Source organism: Hoplias malabaricus, chromosome 11 (genome assembly GCF_029633855.1).
Source record: "Hoplias malabaricus isolate fHopMal1 chromosome 11, fHopMal1.hap1, whole genome shotgun sequence".
Lineage (NCBI taxonomy): Eukaryota > Metazoa > Chordata > Actinopteri > Characiformes > Erythrinidae > Hoplias > Hoplias malabaricus.
The window spans coordinates 23,005,444-23,029,691 of record NC_089810.1 but is presented as its reverse complement, the minus strand read 5'-3'; the positions used below and the strand labels follow the sequence as shown (position 1 = coordinate 23,029,691).

Below are 24,248 nucleotides of genomic sequence, written 5' to 3'. Positions count from 1 at the left end.
CAAATAATTTAGTAAATGAACACAAAACAGTGGTTAGTTTCTCAATAAAGGAATCAATACTTTCAATGGAGAGTATTAATTTAGATTACATAGTGCAGGACTAGACCTATTCCCTCTTCCAAAGCTTTCTTTATGTGATTACATTTGAAAATAGCCTTAGTTTAATGAATGTAATTTTATTATGTTCTATTATGAGCCATGCTAATTTCAGCATTGTTTCACCAATTCACTTAAAAAGATGCCAAGAAGACACACAGTAAAAAGGACGAGGCAAAGAAGGAGGAGAACACTTAAGTGTGTTTGTGTGTGTGAGATGACAAATCACAGGGTGTGATTAGTGAGGAGTGATGTACGAGATAAGAAGCGTTTGCTGAGCTTGGGGTCTGGCACTAATTAGCAGGAGTGGAGCTCTCGTTGTGTGACACCAGTGTCTGGCCCTTCACAGCTCATTACTGTGTGTCCAATCAGAGTGGGCCAGCGTGACCGCTGTTTGTTTACTCACTCAGCCAGCCATGGCAGCCATTTGGCAGCTCCCTCAACCAGGGAGTCTTAAATGCTCCCACATTGAGCTGCATCGGCCTGGTCATACTCAGGGACACATGAACACATGCACACACTGAGGCAGAAAGTACCATCACATGTCTGTACATTACTAAAAAATAGTGACAAATGCCTGGACTTTTGATGGAGCTATAAGACAAATTGCTGAAAGGAATTGTGATCATGGAAAGTGGGGAACCCCTGGGGCCTTCACAGAAAATATTGTAAAACATAATAATTAACATTTTTCATAATAATTCATTTTGACTGGCTGAGTGTTGAAAGGCTCTGTAATGGACTGTTGACCTGTCCAGGGTATGTTCTTGTCTTGCTCCCAGTGGTACTGTGTAGACTTACAATGACCATGATCATAATTCAGTGAATAAAAGAGATCATTTAATAATTTTTCAATTTTATAAAATGTAATTTTGATGCCGGTTTTATTTCAGCTCTGAAAGCAGTGCAAAACCACATTCTTGTCATTATCTGGATGGATTTACAAGGGTTAAAAGTATGTTTTAATTCCCAAACTAATTCAATCTGAATTTTTTCCTCTCTATATAAAAACATAGTGTCAAGTGAGCTCTCCCAGAGGTTAAGACTGCCCTGTATAATTAGGGACTGACCGTGGAATCAACAAAATTTTATATTTCCAATAGGATAAATTTAAGGTACATTTAAGAGAATAATTCCAAGTGGGATAAAAAAAAATAATAATAACAAATAAAAAAAAACCCCATAATGTATACTGAAACTAAGAGTCTAACCAATGGCTTTCATTTAGTTGATGAAAATAGGCAGCTCTACCCTAGGACTCTCATAAAAGTACTAAGATATAATATTCGTACATTGGGAAAACACAATATCAAATTCATGTTAAAATACAAAGTTACAAGTCTTTAATATTATATGTTGCCACTTCTGCAAACTTCAAATGTCCCTCTAAACATAGGACAGTCAGACATTTGAAATGATCTGTTGTTAGCTTAAAGATTTTAAAAAAAGGTCCCTGGAGTCCCTCTGGAAGAATGTAATGCTACTGTGGATTTACAGACAGAAGAGAAGGCCTAGCTCTAATAGTCATGGTTCATAATATAAGGTTTGTTTTATTACAAACACAATATACACATTATGACATTTGGGTACATGTTCTGAGTGGTACATTCCAGTAGGGAATTTGAGGGCACTTAGGGGAAATTTAACTCAGATAGCACATGAAATCCATTCACAATGAAATTCACTACATTAAGAATTACATCATGATTTGCAAAGCACATATTTTACCAGTAAAATAAATGCATCACATCCTTATGTCCATGCACATCATGTAACGACACAAACACTGTACAACTTAAACAGTTAATAATCCATGATCCCTTTTGAAGCAGCCATCATTAAAACTGCATCAGATGCAATACAAACGACCATGGTGATACAAGCTCTGTATTTACAAACTGTATATATTAACTCTGCTTTTCCTCACGCGAGGAGACTTCAATAAATCCATAAATCTTCCAGAATATCCCACTTTGTGGTTAACACTCCTCCACAGCTTGGTAGTCAAAGTGGAGTAGCACGATCGCCCTCTGTTGGCTCAAAATGTAACTACACTACGATTAGCAATGTTACTTACCATGCTGATAGGACAACATTAACACACATGCGCTCTGAACACCAGAACACAACATTGTGCGACACTAATAGCCGCTATTTCAGGAGGTCACTGATACCTAGATCACTACAACATGGCCTGACCTAATCGAACACAAATGATAACCACAATATGTAAACACTGCAAACACAGAGCTGGAGTGCACATACAGTATAGAGAGAAATGCTGATGTTACTACACTACTTCCTGTCTCTGAAATCTTAAGCAGCCATACGGTAAACGGGAGGGTATCATGGGAACGTGAGGGTCTGCATCTTCAACACTGAACAAAAAAGAGGAACTCATTAAAGGCACTTTAAACAGACTGGATTTACAATGTTCTCTTTGGAGGCTTTCAGCACACCATATGTAGGAGACACAAAACACAAAAAAATATTAATACTGCTTCACACATGCTAGATATAGGGTCACATTTTGTAAAATGACAGGCTTAGAACTGTTTAGATGGGCTAACCACTCTCACGATACGGTAGACTTCATTATGCTGTGACAATATCAAGAGAGCTACTTAAAATTTTAAATGACTAAAACAGCTGAAAAGTATATATTCAGCTCTTGAAAAATGTGTAAAACACAGCATGCAGCAAATCAGTAAATCAGCAGGGTGAGGACGAATGGGAAAATCAGTTAAACTGCACTCTGAACATGAAAGGTGAGCTGGGGGGTTTTACAGCTTCGTTTCACTCAGGTAAAGGACACTTTCTGCATATTATCTGAACTGCGATATGTAGGTTATATTATATACTGTACATTTATTGCATGAGACAGAACCATCAAGAATATGGCTGATCCATCAGATACTGATATATAAGTTCTGAATCATATAATCTCTGTGACATGGCACCAGAGTAGGTGTATACTCATATCATATTTCACAGCACTGGAATTAGGTGAGGCAGTGGAACATTTTACAAGTCATTACTGTTAAATAGTGTATTGTGGAAAAAGCAGGCCTGCAGCTGGACTCGCTGATGCCGAGTGCTGTTAGTTATTATGCAACTGACAAGGGAGACTGGACTGAATGTGGAAGTACATTAGAACAGGTGTGATCTGCTGCTCACTCCACAGCCATCTGTTCAATGTGGTCACTCAGCAGCTTGTATTGCTCTAAAGAGGAGGAAAGAATAAGAACAAAAATGAGGAGCAGCTCTTTAAATTTTATTCTAGAGAGATAGACCTAATACATCGATAGAGGGATCGATTTATTGATCCCAGAAGAAAAATCAATAGAGAAAACCAAGAGCAAGGTAACCTAATTAGAAATGTATTCATGAAATAGAAGATATATAAATAAGATAGCTAAAATAAAACCAACTACAATAATAATGACAATAAATTGACCTGCAATATATATGGAACTACAGTAAAAATAAATGTATAAACAAACTGTAAGTGTAGATAAAAATGGTACTGTAAACAGGACCAATATGACAGTTACATACACTGAATAAACAATAACCAAGTTAAATTAGAATATACATAAGAGCACATTGTAAGCATAGCAGTGAGTATAGAAAAAGGTATAGATAAATAGGCTGTGCACTGAAAAGTGTACCATATACATCTATTACTACATGTGTAATATGTATAGAAACATAGTCAATGTGGCAGTGCATATTGATATTACAATATCCTGATAGTGCTCAGTGAGCCTATAGTGGTTCAGTACACAATAATGTATAAAATGATTTGTAAAGTGTGGTGGCTGTTGAAGGAAATGATCTCCTGTACCGTTCCTTGTGACAGTGGAGCTAAATGAGTCAGTTGCTGAAGGTTCTCCACTGTCTGATCAGTATATAGTGGAGGGGGTGTGAGGTGTTACTGAAAAAAGCAGTGAATTTAGTAAGTGTTCCCTTTTTTCCACCACAAACTTAAGGCCATCAAAAACACCTTCTCCTAATACGATATCTGTACAGTCTGAAAGAGTGCATTATACTGGCCTTTATATTAAAGGGGAATTCCACCAGTTTTCAAAAATACTTATCTCAAAGATTTCAGAGTGGTTTGATGTGAAATGGTCCATTCTAGAGAAATTTACTGGGTCCAAATTCTTTAAAGCAATGATTTGTGTTTCATGTCACTAAAATATGGTCTGCACTGTAACAACAGTTTTTAGAATAGTTACTGAGCCAAAACATAAAGAACAAAACATGGGGGAAAGAGATGCAGAGAAATGATGAGGCAAATCAATACCCAAGGAAAATTTATTTTTTATGATATGTTAATTTCAGTTTGACTACAATATTATACACTCAGTTTTATGATGCCTGATTTCTGTCACCAGCTTTGAAAAAAAAAGTATACTATTTGAATGTGTGTTTATTTGTAATGTATAGAATATAAGGGACAATTTTTAATTACCTTCATTTAAATTTCCAATAACTGCCTGCTTCTTCAGGAAGTCATTGCAGAGTTTCTTACTCAAGCCAAATGCCAGCATATTATGGGTGAATGTCCTGTAAAACACATTAGCAGCATCAAAATCAAAACCCTGACACCAATATTCACACTTCGTATTAACACATCTTGGGTGATAAGTAGACAGCAGTAAGCACAGGTGTGAGCATGATCCAATAAATCTCAGAGAGTAATCCAAACCCACAAACCATCCACAGTGTTCCATGTGGTCTAAATCGCTATAACATCCTTGAACTTACAAAAATATCCCCAAATTCCTTTTTCAGGATTGGTACAGTTAATATCTGTCGTATCACTGCTCAAATCACAAAATCCAATTATAAAAAATGCCAGATATAAAGAAATAACTCTCCCTTTTTACATGTGAAGAGATCATTCAAGATTAGTGTTTATATAACGTCTCGACACGTATCAACAGTTAATTTGTAAAGCAAGACAATCATTAGAATGTACCCATATGTACAATTTGCGTTTTACAATGTTTTATATTTAAATGTGACAACACTCACCCCAGCTGTCCAAAGGTAATATTTTCATCAATCCTGGAGCTGTCGTCTTTTTCTTCCTGAGTCATGTGACACCACTTTTCCCTGAGGAAGTCAAAGCTCAGTGTTGGAGACCATTCACAAATTCACTGTTTTTATAGAAGCCCACAGTAAGTAGGAGACTAAAAAAAAGCACAGGGACATGGCTGCCATGGGCTTTTCTTCATTTAAAAACCCAATTCAGTTGTAAGGTAAGCTCTAAAGAAAGCACAGGGTAGGTGTATTGAAACGAATAGCATCATGAAAATGGGCAGCAATGCATAAGGGCAGACAAAAGACATGCTAATGTAGCATGACATTAGCACTCATGCATACACAATTCAGCAGAGCATGTTACACCAGTTGAACCCAACAATTTGAGTAGTATTGCTAGTGCAGAGCTATGGTTAAGAGTAAAAATGAAGATAAAACTAAAAAAGAAAACAATAATAACGCCACATAACCATAGCAGAGTTCCTCTGCTGTATATCATGCTGTTCCTCATGTGATGTCAAATATCCTGAAATAAAACTATGCATTATGCGTCTCTGTGTTAGCAATGGAATACCAACCAACATGCTACAACATTTCTTCTCTGGATCTTGTAAATGATTATGTTAAAATTAGTTAAAAATCTTTTTTATCCATTTAAATATAATGTTAAATTTTTTTTTTAAATCAGCACCTGCTAGCTGATCTAAAAACAGCATTTATCTATGTCTCATAATAATTAGTCAGTACTGATAAGACTCATGTTGGTTTGGTGTATGGCATAAGGAAGATGGTTTTCCAGGTTTAGGGATAATCTCAGCCAAGTGCTTGAATAGTAACAGAATATAGAAGGAATATTCTTACAAAGAGAGAGGACACTTAGCATGCAAATGGCCTGCACAGTGCATGCAGTGATAAGTGAGTGCATGATCCACATAAAAAAATACCTAGCATACAAAGACTTCAGCACACTGAGAGCAGTTTGGCCCAAGGGAAAAACCTAGACACTACTACCCAGAAACCATGGCCTTAAGACCAAGGGAAACTACCAGTGAGTTAGCAAAAAACAGTTTGCTGGCTTGGCACAGTCATCAAACAACACCATGTGTGCAAAAGCTATGCACTGTAAATGAGACACTTAATGGGCCATGACATATTTCAAAAGAATATAATATACTCTGTGAGACTCACAGATGTTTGAAAAATAGGCTCAACATGTAGAAGTTTACAGAAGCTGTCTTATGTACTAATACACTACATATGCCTAATAAACTAATGAACAGTCAGGGCATGCTCAGCTCTTTGATCACTGGCCTTGAAATTGGTTTCGTATGAGCTCCATAATGAAGAAGGCTGTAGTCTAAAATTAAAAATTGTAACATTTTGAGAAATCCTTTAGAAACCTCATTTTTTCATTATAGCAAAAATGATTATCAATGTGTCTATATTGAAATGCTATTCAAATGTCATATTCAGTAGAATTTGACCATATTCATATATACTGACCACAGTTTAGACAGGCAAAATATACACAGTTGCAGGCAGTGTGACATTTCAAGCACTATACTACAATATAAAACCAACCCACAGCATGTTATTATGAGGCCATTCTGGGTATGGTTTCCTCTGTTTTTAAAAGCTCAGCAAATATGTTATCAACTTCTTACGCAACTTCCTGCCAGACTCTCATTCTGCAGACTACGGAGGATGACTTTGCAGCTGTAAACTCCCCAGCATTATTCTGCAATACTGATGAAGTGTGTAATGTGGTGCCTTTCTAAAAGGTAGATCTAGCTGTGATATTACATTTCGTCAGTATGTACACAATATAATTCTGACTATAAAATTATGCACTTATCTCACTAGTTGTTTTAATTACACACACTAATTTTGTTTTTCAAGCATAACAACTCTTTGATATCTTAAAACAACATTATCTGCTAATATAGTATGTGAATTTTACTAGATTAATTACTTGAACAAATATGGCATAAGATTATTTATTTTAATATGGTATGGATGCAGGCCAGTCAAGCACATGCACATCTACGAAGCCATGTTGTTGTAGCATGTACAGAATTAGGCCTGATGATCCTCTCCCAGTAAAAGAAGTCAATTTGATGGCAGGTCTTTTATGTTTATGTCTTTTAATAAAGTATAATCTTGCATTAAGAAAAATGTTGAACTCTTCAGAATTCACTCATGAAATCTTGCAAAACCTGCTGAGACACACCCCACTTTAAATAAAAAAGACTAAATCCATGGTGGACACTCCTTTATTTTCATTTATGATACCCTCATTAGTTAATAATGTACTTGTTTCTATATATTACTGTAATTTGAGTATAACGGTCCCAACCTTTTTTTTTTTTTTTTAGAATTTATTGCAGGAATCAAATTAAAAATATGTTATTCATTTATTAAATGCAATCATGCTGGTCAAAGACTGAAATTGGAAAGATTTACTGTATTTTTCTCATGTATATAAAGGTTCCAGCTAACTAACACTAACAGGATCTTGTTTATTAACGCCTTGAACAAATTTTCCTAACTTTGCTTGAAATGTGGGTTGTAGGTAAAATGAGTTAAAACAAGTTAAAATAATTGAATTTCAAATTTTGCTTAAAAAATCACTTGAATGAAAAATATTTGCTATATTGACTTGATTTAAGATTTTTTCACTTGCAAGGAGGTCATTTTGTTGCAGTTTAAAACCTGCTTCCTACAAGGCCAAAGGACACTAAACTGTTCCTCTTTTACAATGTTTTTCAGCTTGGAGCCTGACTGTGTTCTGTAGCTTTATGATTTTATAATTTCCCCCTGGCCCCTTTCTGTCTAGTGGTGTCCAGGCCAGCAGACACAATGAAGGACAGACCTCTTGTCTTCCTCCTCCCCAGCTGTCCGGCTGTGTGAGGCAGTGAGGCACAAGGAGACAAAGGGTTAGAATAGCATGGAGAGAAAGAGAGAAAGAGAGGCTGATAAGCAGATTGGTGCAGCAGTGTCTATCACAGGGCACATAAGGTGAGCTTGGAAAGCATGGTAAATATCCGAGCATATTGCAAAATTCTGAAGTATGAGGTACACACACACACACACACACACACACAAATCTTTCTCACCTAGGCAGTCTACATGACTAAGCAGAGCTTGCTAAACAGTTATAACAAAAGTGACTTCACGCCCTTCTACTTTCACACTCTTTCACAAACAGCTTGATTCACATGACTTGAAATGCGTACAGAGTTACACCCAGCTGTCACACACAGTTCCAGCTCTGGAGGGTCACTTGAGGTTTTAAGCCAACGAAGATGAGGTTGGCTTCTTATTCAAATTCATATGTCACTTTTTCTCAGGTGTTTTTCACAGAAACGACCTCTGTGCACAATGCTGCATTTTGGGGCACATGATAACAAGCCTAGACGTGGACCAAATGTGCATGTTTTGTTTTTTTGCATGCAGATAATAAAATGACATAAATGATAATACAATCCCTAATCCATGAACACCAGCAAGAACTTATAAACCATTTAAAAAAAAAAAAAGTAAAAAGCAAAATTTAAGTTCAGGACTGCTCTCCAACTAAACACCATTTAAAAATTTCATGCTGCAGACATATATTTTAATAGGTCTGCTAGCCTAAAAAACTGTAGCCCGCCCATGGATAACCAATAGTATTGTGTTTTTTATATAAACATAGCACAAAAAGTAAGGAACTTTGTGTTTGGTAGATTATTACTTTATTGTAACAATGATACTTGACAATAAATCTTATAACGTTGTAAAGCCTGTTAATTTCCCTTTTAAATGGTGCCACATTTGTAAGGAACATGCATTTGTGTGATGAGCAGTAGAGCTGAGTATGTGGGTTGCGCCCATGAAAATTTGCCAAATCCTCTCTGCCAATGCCAAACAGCTTATTTTGTGTGATGGTGTGGGGTGGCATTTCCCTCACTGGAAAAACAAGGCTTGTCATCATCGAAGACAATATCAATGCAGAGAGATATCGAGATGAAATTCTGTAACCAGTGGCAATCCCATATCTCCACAGTCTGGGACCGAATTTTATCCTCCAAGATGACAATGCTCGCCCCACAGAGCAGGGCTTATCAGAGACTACCTCCAGAATTTGGGAGTGGAGAGGAACGGTCTGCCAACTCCTGACCTCAACCCCAATGAACACTTGTGGGATCAGCATGGGCGTGCTGTTGGTGCCAGAGTGACCAACAAAACCACGATGGTGGACTTGTGAAAAAATGCTGGTTGAAGAATGGGATGCCACCCCACAGCAGTGTGTGACCAGCATGAGGAGAAGGTGCCAGGCTGTTGTGGCTGTGTATGGTTTTTCCACACGCTACTGAGGATCCTGTTTGTTAAATGAATAAATTGTTAAATTGCCAATACGTCTTGTTTCTTCAAACTTCAATCACCCAGTCCATCAAACACAAAACGAGTCAAAGGCAGAATAATCTGTTTGGCACTGGCAGAGAGGATTTGGCACATTTTTCATGGGCGCAACCCACACACTCAGCTCTACTGCTCATCCCACAAATACATGTTCCTTACAAAAGTAGCACTATTTAAAAGGGAAATTAACAGACTTTCCAATGGTATAAAATGTATTGCCAAGAAGCATTGTTACAAAAAAGAAATAATCTACCAAACACAAATTTGCTTACTTTTTGTGCTATGTTTAGATATCTTCTGAAAAAAGTAACATTTGACTGCATAATCCCTTCAGAAAAATATATTGGAAGGGTAATCCCAAATGAATAGTATGTCAAAGGCCAATGCGTGTGAAACAAATTGATCAGAATTGTTGTTTCTTACAGAAAGTGCAGCTTGTGTGAAACACTCCGTGTGTGAAACCTCAGATGCCAGAATGTAAATGTTCCATCATTAAAAGTAGTATGAATAAGATATGGACAAATAAAAAGACAACTTCAGGACTGTCAAATCTGGTCAGCAGTGGTCACTTTTCACTGTTGGATGAAAAAATGTGCAGCAATATATGGCCTACAATCACAATCCTACAAGTTTGACCTCCTATATAAAGCTAACCTGTGTAAAGACAGAGTAGATTTAACAGCTGATGACATACTGGTTAAGCAGTGTGCAATCAACAAACAATATTTCACTCAAAGATACAACTTTTTTTAACCATGCTCACCTTGTTGTAGGTGATCTTTTGTTCCTCTCACAGTGCACAGCGTCAAAGAATGCAGCATTCCAAAACCTCAAGGTGTGCCTTGGAAAAAAAAGAGAAGGGATAAATTACAAAGGTGACAGTGATAAATTTTGACCATATGACTATGACCTACTACTTTACAGAACTGATCAAGTATTGTTTGCGCTGGACAAATTATAGTATGATTTATCATATGCCCTCTTTTGATGATCACATACACCACAACTGTGTGGCAATACTGGAATTCAGCAATTTAAGACACCAATACAACAGCTTAAAAAACCTGCTATTATTATGGACCACCCACCAGATTGGCTGCTGCTTGAGGTGTGTGTACAAGTAAATCTTCTCTCCTTCCTTTTTATCTGGTGATGCAGGTGGAGATGCTGTAATGTATAAACACACACACACATTCATACACATACTCAAACACCCATCAGAGCCCGAACAGTTCTGAAGAGGTCTCAGAAACATGTGCAGACATGATTATAGCTCAGGGCAAGCAATGACAAACACTCAACATTGCTCCTGAAAAAAGGACAGACTGGAGTTCAGTCAAGCAAGGGAGGCACTGCTAAAGAGCAGTCATTAAGCATCTAAAACATTCAAAACACAGGGATTACTGTGGATTAAAGGACCAGAAACCTGAAGATTTTTGGTTCAACCTCTGACATGTACTCCCACATATAAAGGTATGTGGAAATAGAAATGAAGAGTACAGTTCTAATGGTCTTGCCACAATTGCTGCTGTTGTTGCAGATAACTTCCTAACAAGTTAACAAATAAATCAATGAAAAATGGTGTACCTGGTGTTTTGTGCTTTCCTTCTCCTGGGTTCTCTGCCTCACTGTGGGCAAAAAAAAAGAGTCTGGCTAACAGTATAACTCACCACTGTAGTTCAGTAATAATTAACTGTGGATGACTTTTTGTAAAACTATACTCTGAGAAGATTCTCTAAATCAGCCAAGACACGTAGGTTTTTTCAAGGTTTTTTTTTTTTTTTTCATGTTTCAACTGTACACTAGAATCACAAGGGTAAGCAAAGCTACGAATCTGGTTTGACAAGTGACAATGATAAAATATATATATATATATATATATTATTATCATGTGTAACAAGCATTTTTTAAAATTAGTAGAAACCTTGCATAGATGCATACTACATTTGCATTGCACTTTGTCGTTCGGATTTGGATTTTGATTATTCTTTACTAGGTAAATTCACTGCATGCTTTGATCTACATGGACAGAATTTGGAAAGATTTTTAAATGCCCTAAGCTAAGCAAAGCCTTTATTTTGCACTTTGAAATCTAATTTACCAAAATAAACCCAGATAAATATATGCCTGATAAGCTTGAACAGGAACTCACTGATGTACAACATTTATACAGATAGATATAAGTGCTATTGGTAAATTAAAGTACAGTAAAATACTCTGAGCTATCTCCTAACATGTCAGCATGTCACTTCCATGTTCTGTTCATATTTTAGTATAATAGCACACTGCACCAATATTTTCAGCATTTAAGTAGCTAGCTAGTTTTAAACAGAGAGCTTTGGTCTTCAAAGGGTAAGTAAAGTCTGAGGGACAAGCTTGATTCCTCACTCATTTTTGCGAAAGGAGGGGCCCCTCAGCTTGCTCTCCAGACCTCCAAAGAAGCTCTTCATATCTGTCTTAGCAGTTGTATTTTTCAGCATTCTTTCAGCAATGTCCTTCTTGCCAGAGAGCCAAACTTTCCCACTGCGCAGGTATGAATCAATACCTGCACCCGGCTTTTCCAGGAGCTCTGTAGGTGACAGGTGTGACTTTCCTGAAAGATGGATGATTAACATGCAGAGCCATACACACACACACACACACACACACAAAATAATTTGTAATATACTTTAAATATTTGCCAAAATAAACAAGCAAGTATATTTAATATGTTCAGTAAATGTTCACTGGTAGAGGGCAGTAAAATAAACCTGAATTTTGCCCAGTCCAAATAATCAGAGCCTAGTAAACGGAAGAGGAGCTAAAGCAGGGCTGAAAAAGGGTGATGCCTTTAACTATCTTTTTTCATGTATTAGCAAAATAAACCTATAATTTCAGTTCATATTTTATATTTTTATATTTTCATTACTGTTACAAAAGAAATTCAGGTCCAGAACAATAAGCCAAGGATGATACTGAAATGAAAAAAAAATCCCTATAAACAAATGGAAGATACAGGGCCACATTGGAGAGTGGAATCAAGACAGTAAATTTACAAAACTAGGATTAGATAAAAGGCACAGGTTCCAATGTATTAGGCTAGTGACCAATTTTAGAATGCTTGTGGAAATGTATTTTTATTCAATAACATTTGAATGTTTAATGATATCTCATGTCTTACCGATGTAATAGTATGTGAAGCACATGGTCATTATGTGCTTGGCAGGGCTATAATCATCCATCTGGTAGCATCTGTCAAGCAGTAAAAACTGAGGTAAACTGGGGTTCATGCCACACTAACAGCACCAATTCACAATTTAAACTGCACTGTACACACACAGACACACACACACACACACACACACACACACACACACATATATATATATATATATATATATATATATATATATATATATATATATATATATATGTGTGTGTGTGTGTGTGTGTGTGTGTGTGTCTGTCTGTGTGTTTAGAGAGAGAGAGAATGAGAGAGACATTCTACAGGAAGTCTTCAGGAAATTCAGTTGCAGTATGACTTCCAAGAAAGCTACACATGTATAAGCCTACATCCCAATAAAACACAAATAAAGCCTCCCTCCATTCAGCTAGATCAACAGACTGAGACCCAAGGCAAACTCCCTGAGGGGTGGCAGCAATGTCATGTTTCCTTTAGATGCAGAATCAGACGCTACACAAAAATGTGTAGTCAAATGGCCTCATTAAAGAAGCTGCTGGAGGGCCATTTATAGTGCCTGACATTTCAAAATGACACAGTTCACTGCCATGAATCATATTACAGAGGCAGGGGTTAACAGGAGGATGTGGGCTTGGCATTCAGGTAATGAGCTCTGAATGCAAATGTCTTGTGAAATTATATTCTCTCACAATTTCTTTTTCACTGTAAGGAAATTTCTAATGATGACATTCCATGACGTTTGATCATTTACGCCATAATCTCAACAAAAGGGAGGGACTTTGAAAGCTGGAAAGGTCAAATTATTTTCCAGTATTATATTTGACTAGATTTTCAGATTTTGATTTTACACTTACTCAAACAGAACGACTGCAAAAGACTGCACTAGCCTATAGAACGTCTGTTCACTCACACACTTGGAGTTGCAGCGCTGTAAAACAAGAAAATTTCATCATATTAATGTATTCCATATGTCTGTAGTACTATCGTATATCATTGAGTTGCACTGAAGCCAAAGAGTTGCTTTTAATAAGGACAATGTACACCCTGCTGGCCCCAGTTTACTTGTGGAGTGTTCTGATGTACTATGTGTATACTCTGAGGATAAACCTCCAAACACTGACTCTGGTTAAAAAGCTATTTCTCCTCTCATACCTGGACACTGACGTATTTTGCGAACCACTCCCTGCCTTTGCCATTTTCTCCACTGCACAACTCGCCAAAGCGGGCTTTCTCCTCCTGGTCAAAGTCCTCCCTGAGAGAGAGAGAAATTAGGTCAAGATCAGTTCACAAACAATGCTGATGAACACAACCTTATATTTTAACTAAATACACTCTAGCTAAGTACAATATTGTTCTCAGGGATGGAAACTTAAACTAGAAGCAGTTCCCCTTCTGCATGTTATCACAGTCCTAAATGCAAACACTAGCTCTAGATGAGCTCTCATATTCTTATACTTAAAAATAAACACTTTCATTTTGCAGACGTGCAGTTCCTAGAAAAACCTTGGTAACATTTAGAGTGTCTACTGCAGAAGGTTTGTTGATGCTTAGCTTGTTTAAATGTCTTTAAAATGTAACTAAACTTTAGGTTTAACGTTACAAAATTTGTTAAATGTAAATCTAAACTGAACTCTATCCTTAATTTTAAACTGAAATCTAAACTTGAACTTATATTTAACCCTAAAATCATAGATGCTAGCTCATAGATTATCCAAAGAGTATCAAGATAATGACCGGCAGCTAACAAAAATAATAATAATAATAACAATAATAATAATTAATTATGTATATATATTTTTCCTGCATTCATTAGATTAGATTAATTAACTGATTAATTAGATCACAGTATGACAGCATGAAAACTGTTTGCTTAGGACTAGAGCTAGTTACCACTACTTAGCTAGAGGTGTCTACCCACTCATTTGTCTTGCGGTTTTGTCTTGTCTTGTCAGTGATGTGATGTGTCTTTCTTCTCCCACACATTTACTGTCATTTGGGTTTATTATCTGGTGTATTATTTGCATATTATGCACTCATTACACATGTAGTATATATATCGGCATTTTACATAGCCCTGTGTAATGGGCTGTAAATGATTTGCACAATGTGTCTGAAGAACCACACTGTTCTAAAGTTAACTATGTTAACTTTATTGTATATTATACTAAAGACTGAAAACAAAAACCACTTGACTTGAAAGCGCAAGGTTCTCGCTGCCTCACCTTCCATGAAATAACTTCTCTACATAGGCTTTCATGAATTCTCGTCGTTCTGTCACATCTGGGTCCTCGGCACTGTGACTGGATGAGGAAGATGACCGGCGGGATTCTGAAAGGTGGGAGGGCGAGTCTGTGCCCTCGTTCTCACTGTCTGCAGACTCTGTGGCATCACTGTCTGCATCCTGTGAATCCTCACGTATAGCTGGCGTCGGGGCAATGGGCTCTGGGAGTTTCATAGGGGCTGCACTTGCTGGCTCGGGGATGAGAGGCTCAGCTGAGAAAAAGTCAGCCCCAGTGGGTAGGCCAGCAGCAGAGGGTGCGGCCCCTTCAGTGCACGAAGGCATGTCAAAGTCTATGAGGTTTTCCACTGCAGCACCCTCCATGGTGAGCCAAGAGGGCAGTACAGTGGAGACACTAATGCAGTTGGGCACACCTCAACTAATAGTCTGAGAGGAGTGTTGCACGTTGGCCTCCCACAACGCAGCTGAACCTGAAATGCAGGGAGAAAATAGGCAAAGGTGTTAACGTAAAAGAATAATAATAATAAAAAAGACTTGTTTTTCTTCACGCTATTTTCCTTTCCTCCTTTTTCTTCCCTGCAAACCCACAACTGTGCTTTTGCAGGATGACTAATGCATGAGGCAACACTGAGCATTATTGCAAACAAGCCCTTCTAAAGATATTCCCTTAGTATCTCTTTACTATGAGTGCCGCACATAACCAGACAACAAGGTTTGTACCACAATGTTTTTCCAAACAAACTTCCAGATGATTTCATAACTACACTGAATGATTACTGGGTTAGTATCACATGGCATGTGGCATATGATCTCTATAAATTGCTCCTGATTGGTGGTTATGTCAAGATCAAGGTGTTGATCTGTCCACTGCACAACCAAAGACAACCTTTTGCAGCTAGGGGTAAACGGAGCGACTCGAGCGACTTTGACCGCAGACAGATAGTTGGAGCCTGGAGGTATAGTGCCAGTGTTTCAGAAATAGCTGCATGTGTGGGCTGTACCTGTACCAGTGTATCATGTCTATACCAAGAGCCAAAGAACCATCAACAAGCATCCTGCCAAAGATCACACAACAGCCGACCAAATGTGGTTGATCTGAGAATGTCGTATGATGTGATGTGCTCATGGAAGCCATGTAGTGTTCTGTGTCTGCTTCTCGAAATACAATGGTATGCATAGTGAAAATTTTGCATATAATGAAACGTTATTTTTCCATACTGCCCACCCCTAACAACAAGCATTCTAACATGACATTAGTGCTGTTCTACAGCTATAGCATACTACAGGAGTCTTTAAAAGAGACACGTTTTCACAGGCTAATGCATATTGATAAGAGGTTCTGAATAACATTCGGGAAGTTAGTTCATCTCGTCCATGAGAGAATGCCATCTGTTTCCTGTAAGGCTAATCTGGAACATATGATTACAGCATCTGTTTCACTCTCATGCAAAGTCGATCACACAGTAATTGAGCTTGAAAAGGTTCTGGCTCATATATTCAGAAAAGCAAATCCCTGTTGATTTAATGACACACAAGCCATTTTATAAAAAAAAAAAAAATGTATTCATCCTTTCAGAGTGAAGCTGGAAAAGCACATCCCATGCACAGCCGGGGGATACTGAGGATGGTATTAGGACAGATGATTATGTAACACAGTATTGCAGAAGCGTGACTTGGCTCACACACACACACACACAAGGAATGTATTGGGGCAAAAGGCACTTGGAAGGCAATATCTACTTCATTTTGGACGATTGCAGAGAACATGTCTTCATTTTCCTCTGTGGATCAAATTAGTCAGTGTTCATTGAAATGTGACCTCTTCAATGAACTCACCCATGACAGTGAACACACATTCACACTAGTCTTTAGAGGCAGTGAAAACACACACCCAGGGCAGCGGGCAGCCATCCTTCATGGTTAGGTGCCTTGCTTAAGGCCACTTCAGCCATGGATGTTCCTGCCGATCACAAGGACCGAACCAGCAACGTTCCGGTAACAAGCCCCGTCCTCTCACCATTGGGCAGGTGAATCACTACCACAAAGCAACAATAAATATCTTCAACGTGGCCAGAACCCTTGTATGTTGTATGGCTGTTACATATTCTGCTCCCTAAGCACTCCATGGTTTTGTTTTCCCAGCAAGTGAGAGGCATGTTTCTGCTGATTCTGAGTAACGAAATCACTTCTCTGAGATTCACGATGCCCACGCATGAACACCACCCCAGAGCAAAACACCTTCACTTGCCCTTCATAAACAGCACTGCTCAGAACTCGGAGGTGACTGGGAGTACAGCATCATTAAAATGAATACATTACATAAAGATTAAAAACAAATCACAGCACATACTCTTATTTTTTGTTACTGTTGTGTATACTATATAGTACTGGGTGATGAGAGCGTAAATCAATACCATTGTACATTTTACCACGATTACGAATAATTAATTATTATTTTGTTTTTGAATTTTTGACCCTCATATTTTGACAAGGCTTGTACTGTAAATATGTTGCTGGGAGCTTGTTCCTCTCTTGTTTTTTGAAAACTGTCGTCTTAATCATAGTCAAAACACAGCACGTCCAAACCACAAAGGCTGTATTTTTCTTTGGTAATAGCTGCTCGAGTCTCTTGGTCAACCATGGTATTTTTAGGTTCTTCCATGTGGCAGATAGGGGCAGAATCACATAACTACAACTTGGTAGCATGGTTGTAAAGGGACAGTACATGAACACACAACAAGGACATAACAGAATAAAAATAATTGATATAATCGATATAGACAAAATTATGTTGATTAGAAGTTCTGAATGTCAATGTCAATTAATTTTTGATTAATTGCCCAGCCCTAACACTATATAATGTCATTACAGTCTATTTTAATTTATTCTAACAAAATGGTATAGGTGAATCATCAACTGGTATATTTATTATCAGCATTATTAGACCTAATATTTCTCATTACACAACATAACATTTGGTATGATTCAGAATTATTAAACTTATAAACATAAAAATTCTGCATAGACAACCTATTCAAACGGCAACAGACAGCTTGCTCAAAATAGCCAAATACTTTGATAAATAGCGGCAAAAAAGCATAACCTTAAATTTCATTATAGCTGAATCGTTTATTCCAAAATCAACCACCAGCCTTCATATCAAGACATCAAGAATCACCGATGCATTTCTAAAGCTTTAATTATTATTATTCAGAGGCTGAACAACTACACGGCTTGCAGTATTTCTGCTTCCTTGAACTGGAAAACAGCCTCTGTGTATCCCCTATATTCTCCCCACCCCCCTTGCTCCCTGTCCGTCAAAACGCCCCCGTGTTCCTCGCCCCAAGGCCCTGAGCTAGCTCTGGTGCTGTCAGCCCCTGTGATAAGAGGCTACAGAGGACGAGTGACTATGCACTGGATCTGTAGGTTTTAGGCAAGAAAGATCAAAGTGAAGAGGTAGATGGAGAATTAGCGCTGTGTAGAAAAAGAGAATAAATGGGAGGGAAAAACACAATGGCCCTGGGGGGAAAAGTGGGTGGAGGGGGTGAGTTTAATTTGGCCTTTGTGTACCACTGAACAAGGTCAGGGTGGTCAGAAGGGCATAAAAATAAGCGATGCACTCAAACATGAGATTCAAACATACTGCATATCAGGCTTTCTGCAGCTGTTTCATTCATTTATCATTTGAATTTAATTTCACCACATAGAAATGGGCGAATAATATGTAATTAGCATAGAGACAATGATGCCACCAACGCTGAAGCCTATAAAAGAAAAGCTAGATCATTTTTAACTCAACAAAAACCTTACAAGAACTGACATCAGGTGCAAGTAACTTCACTGTGGATTTGAACGACAGCAGAGAATATGCTTATCTTGTGAAAAAGAAAAAAAAACACAGAGAGGTTTATCTGAGAGTGATACATGCGCAACTGTTATGCAACGTGTTCGTTCATTTTCCCCGAGGAAATAAAACCCATCTTCCATCATCACAGATTCAGAATAGTGAGACATTTCTGAGAGGCTTTGTGTGCTGCATACTGTAAAGATCACATTATGCTTTGCAGTGCAGTCGGTGTAAGCTATAATGAGATGCATAACTGCCTAAAATGTTCTACCAAGCCATTACTCTTGTGTGCAGAGGTGTTCTTTATTTGAACACAGAGCTCTGCATCACTGTCTTACTACTGAATGTGCAGAGGAAACAGATCTACTGCTTGGTTGAGAATGAAAGGACTCTAATCTCCAGGCTCTGGAGTCTGAAGCATTCTGCCAAATCTGAGAGAGCTGCTGTCCAGCCAGAATTCCAGTTCTATCTGCACCTCCCGATTCCTCACGCATTCCAAATGGGCTTAAGCTATCATCTTTTTGCAGGATGGGCCAAGAGCAACTATAACAAAGGTTGGCCTTTTACCAGGCCTTGAATTTGTAATTTTGAATGGGCTTTAATAGCTATTAATGGCTGTTATAGTTAATCTCCTGATATCAGAGTATTCCTCCAACATTCCTTTCATCAATAACCCATTCCGACTAAGAAGTCTGAAACAGGCTGATAAAGACAAAGGCTAAATCTAGAACTGGGCCAGATTGCTGGATATGGATTTAGTCTAGTTAATCCAAACGCAATGCTAATGGTGCTTTACTATGATTAATGATATATTCTGGGAGTGAAATTGAGAAAACTCCACTATATTTACAGTTTAGTATTGAATCCAGGTCTGAAAATCAGGCACAAGTTTCTTTTTTGCTTATAAAAGTCACTTTACACTGCACATCCTGTAGGGCAAGCTTCCAGCACAGAATGGTAATGCACAATTTTAATCATTACTTCACTAAACAGGTGATTCAAATCATTAGTTACTGACTAGGTGTTGTAGGTCTTGCACCAAACTGTGCAGTTTGTTTTCTCTGGAGTCTGTGGGTAGAATGACACTCTTCATCACTTGGGGTTTTAAAAAATGCTAAATAATTTTCTGTACAATTTAAGCTAATTTTCTTGTTTTGCTTATTTGTCACAGCATGCATGAACAAAGAAAAAAGATGTTAAGCAGGAGTCTTTGGCTTTGGACGTTGAGGACTTTGAGACAGAGGCCACATTGATGTTTAGATTACCTATCGGTCACTTAGTTTATCAACTTACAGCCTTGAAAAAGAAACCCCCTTAGCAACAGAGCTCATGATAAGCTAATCACTGCTGCAGCTGGCCACACTAGCAAGGAAACAGAGAGCAAGATTCACAAATAAACATTAAGAAGATTTTTTATTTATTTATTATTATTTGTTTTAAAGAATATAGTTAAAAAAATCAGGTGTGGTTCCGGAACCTTGACTCCAGCTATTGCATGGACTTGCTAAATTAAATCAACAGCAGTTGATATTAAGGCTGGGCAATTCATCCAATGTGAATCAAAATTAATTCAGAATATCTAACTGAATACGTTGAAATTTAAAATTTCTAATCTTGCCTATATATATATATATATATATATATATATATATATATATATATATATATATTAATGTGTGCTTATATACTCTCCCCTTAAAACCATACCATGTGTAGTCACGTGAGTCTGCCCCATCCAATCTGCCATATGGAAACAACATGGAGGAGAACCTAAACACTGAGGCCAGCCAAGCAACTTGAGCAGTTGCACCAAAGAAAAATGCTGCATCTTCACTGACTTTAGTGAAGATGACACTGAACATAAACTCAAATGTAAACACTGACAAAAAAGGTTCAGCGACCAAAATTAATACCACCAGTCTGTTTCAACACTTGACACATTTGAGGATGTTTCACTATTTGTTAGCTCTCCAGTCTTTTTGCGTGCTTGATATCAGTCTAATGTGTTTACTAATGTGTAAATGGCTAAAAAATGTCTCCAAATTCAAGAAACGGCTAACTGCATGAAGGTATACACACACAAAATTGCTACTGAGCTAAACAACTTGAGTTACAAATGAGACTCTGTGGTAATTCAAGCGGTGAATAAAAACGTACAGAAAAGTTCAACTTCATCAACGTTCAACCAGCAGTCATTTTATTCCACTCAAATATATTGCTCCACATTAAAAAGACAGCGCTTCTGAACATAAACAAACCAGAGAAATGTGTTTCCCCACAATCGTAGATGTTAGCTTTAAAACACAATCACATCCCTGAATATAAATGGTACATGGCTCATAAAAGAAAGCTCCTAGCAACATTAGAAAAAATATCCCAGCTTTAACACCTGAGCGTATATACAGCACAAGCTTTGAGGGCAAAAAACAAAAACAAAATGATCATTAACCATAATCAAGGCATAATGGAAATTCATTAGCAGGCATACTACCCAGCACTACTTTATATCATTTTCTCAGATGCTGAAGAAGAATGTGTAGTGCTGTATGTAGGGCTGAGGTCCACGTATATTTAAGACAGAAATCTATCTGCCTCAATCTAGGGCTAGACTCTTAAAGCAATTCATCCAACCCTGCCCTCCTCCTCCACTGATGATGAAACCAAGGCATTCAAAGAGACTCCACACAGAACAAAGAGAAGGGTGTTTAAAGGATTAATAAAATTACTACAGTCAGTCTACACCTATCTGCTCAGGTTTAACCACAAGAAGGCAGCGCTAGCAGTACTTATGCAATATCTCGTACAAATGTCTGCAGGCATAAAAGCCCTTGTGTACCTGGTGACTATGAATAAGACCGTTCGCTGATCTAGGATCACACTGTGACGTTTGAAGCATACTATTGCAGGATTATCATAGGAAGGATGTGAAAATGACAGCACACACAGGTCTTGTCGCAGAACAGGCCCCCCTCCCAAAGCTCTCTACATCCTCAATTCTTGCACAAATATTACACATAGCTGTGCTTCCCTATCAAGATCTACCTGATGGCAGGAGCAATGATATACCCACATAATCCACAAGAAATGGTATTTATATAATGCTCCCAGGCAGGAAGACATGGTGCATTCCAAATCTAACAAAAATGTAGAAAAGAGGATTTGATTGAAACAGCTGTTTCTTGGTCAATGAGAAATTTTATAAAACACAGACAAAATTAGAAACTGACATGGGGTCTGTATTCTTAACGTTTCCCTGAGTAAAAGTAGGACCTCCTCCCAACTAGAAATTTCCTTGAGAATACGAGAGGAACCAGATCTAAGATCAACACTCCTTTATTGAGATGTTTTATGAATAATGTTCTAGAAATATTTTAAACCATTTGATGCCTGTCATAATAACACTTAGCAGTACTATACTTTTACCTCTCTCATCTAATCTAACAGCTCACTCAGAAGAGTAAATCAAGTGGAAATATGGATCTGTGGGAAGGAGTGGGAGAGTAAAAGCAATGTGACAGAGCACAGAGTCTAAGAAGTGGCTTCACCAGGTCAGCATTTCGTGACTAAGGCTGGGGAGACTGTGAGCGTTCTTACTGACCACAGCAATTGCACACGGTGCACTACATTCTCTGACGAGTAGCATAAATTCAAACACCATCCATACACATTCATTCATTTAATTCTCTCAACTGAAGCTGAAATGCGGGGTTCTGTAATTTGGGTGCCATTAGACTGTGTCACTCTTGAAACTTCCATGAGGGTTGTTGTTGACAGTATCTCAGCATGTATTACTATCCCTGTCCAAGGACATTAAAGACATTCAATCATTCATTTTCCATAACCCTTTCATCCTGGGCAGGGAGACTGGTGCCTACCCAGAATCACTGGTTACAAGGTAGGAATGCACACACTCACCCAGTCACTCTCAGACTCACACCTGGGGACAGTTTTGTACAGCCAATGCACCTACCAACATGTGTTTCTGGATTGTGAGAGCACACAGAGGAAACCTGTGAAGTCACTGTGAGAACACAATACAAACACGCTCCACACGGACAGAGACCTGAGGCGAGGATCGAACCCAGGACCCTGAGAAACAGGGTGTTTCAATCTATTTCAGGATAATGAAATATGTTCTAAGTGTGCAGATGTGAAGGACAATTTTGCTGTATTTAAAATGCAATTTATACTGAACTGACATAAAGCATGTCCATATACACCGATCAGCCAAAACTTTAAAACTCTCTTTGGCTCTACGCTCAATGTCCATTTTTTCAGTTTCACTGACCATATAGGTGCACCCTGTAGTTCTAAAATTACAGACTGTAGTCCATCTGTTCCTCTGAATACTCTGTAAACTGATCTTTGCAGGGTCAGGACTTCCACAAAAACACAACAGAGCATTTATTATTAAGGTGCAGTTACAATGATACAGTTGTAATGTGTTAGTCTTGTGCTGCTGGAATTTTTAAACCCCTCAGTGTCACTGCTAGACTGAACAGCCAACAGCTTTCAGTGGACAGCATCCTGTGTCCTTTGATGAAGGGTGATAATCTGATGCTCTGTTGAGGTCTGGTTGGGGTCCTGACCACTGAAGAACAGAGTTAAGCGAAGCAAACAAAGTATGCAGAGCAACAGAGACTACAGCATGTTATTGTAGAACTACAAATAGTGAAAAAAATGTATGTTATAGCTGATCGCTGTAATTATAACATAATCAACTGAGAGGCTGAAAAGAGGAACGGAGGCAGCTACCACATTTAAGTGGTTTATGAAGTCAACTGTGGTCTATTTACGTTTTTTATACGAGAAGTCGTTTGTCGAAATAGGTTTTAACCTCTATAAAATACCCCTAAGCTGCCGTCTTAGCTTTATTCAGCTCGTGCTCCATAGAGGTTTTCTAAAATGAAACCTCTCTCACTCCCTCCCACTTTCACAGTGTAAACAACACACGCTGCGCGGACGACTGGTGGCTGACGGGCTCCAGAGACAAGCTGAGGAGACACGGCCACCACGGAGAGAATGAATGAAAGCGAGAGAGACAGAGCCTAGGCCTGAAGTGACCGAGTGAGTGGACGCAGCGCAGTGTATCGGATGATAAATGACTTCTGAGGACCGAAATGAAACACAACGAAATGAGGTGAGGAGGGAGCCACCACCGCGTTCAGTCAAACCCTACAGAGAAATACCCAGAAACTGCAGACTGACACAAGCACACAAACACCCCTGCGCCCTCTGGGAGTCTGTAGACGCTGCACCCCGTGTTCACGGCAGGTGTTACCCGCTTTAACTCACCGAAGATGAGTCTCACTCCGGACGAGGATATGTGTGCCCACTCCGCGCGCGCTCCCGATTCTCACTCTCAGCAGACAGCGGGAGCGCGCACGCACACAGGACCAGGCGGGGGAGACTCCGATGACGTCGATAGAAGG

At 38.4% G+C, this 24,248-nt stretch overlaps 1 protein-coding gene across 2 annotated transcripts; it reads right to left on the bottom strand.

Annotated features, from left to right (window-relative positions):
* Positions 1–1,187: 1,187 nt before the first annotated feature.
* On the bottom strand, positions 1,188–24,230 carry kiaa0513 (KIAA0513 ortholog). 2 transcript variants are annotated; one of them, XM_066684753.1, is made up of 13 exons: positions 24,112–24,230; positions 14,953–15,439; positions 13,883–13,982; positions 13,585–13,658; positions 12,710–12,780; positions 11,938–12,142; positions 11,137–11,177; positions 10,638–10,716; positions 10,313–10,390; positions 8,021–8,050; positions 5,140–5,220; positions 4,574–4,668; positions 1,189–3,319 (listed from the first exon to the last, which is right to left on the bottom strand). In XM_066684753.1, exons 2-13 carry the CDS (start codon positions 15,330–15,332, stop codon positions 3,270–3,272), a joined length of 1,284 nt encoding a protein of 427 aa, XP_066540850.1. In that variant the 5' UTR covers positions 15,333–15,439; positions 24,112–24,230; the 3' UTR covers positions 1,189–3,269. The 2 variants fall into 2 exon arrangements, with proteins under 2 accessions (XP_066540851.1, XP_066540850.1); XM_066684754.1 differs by lacking the exon at positions 8,021–8,050 and having other exon boundaries at positions 1,188–3,319.
* Between the last annotated feature and the right edge of the window lie 18 nt (positions 24,231–24,248).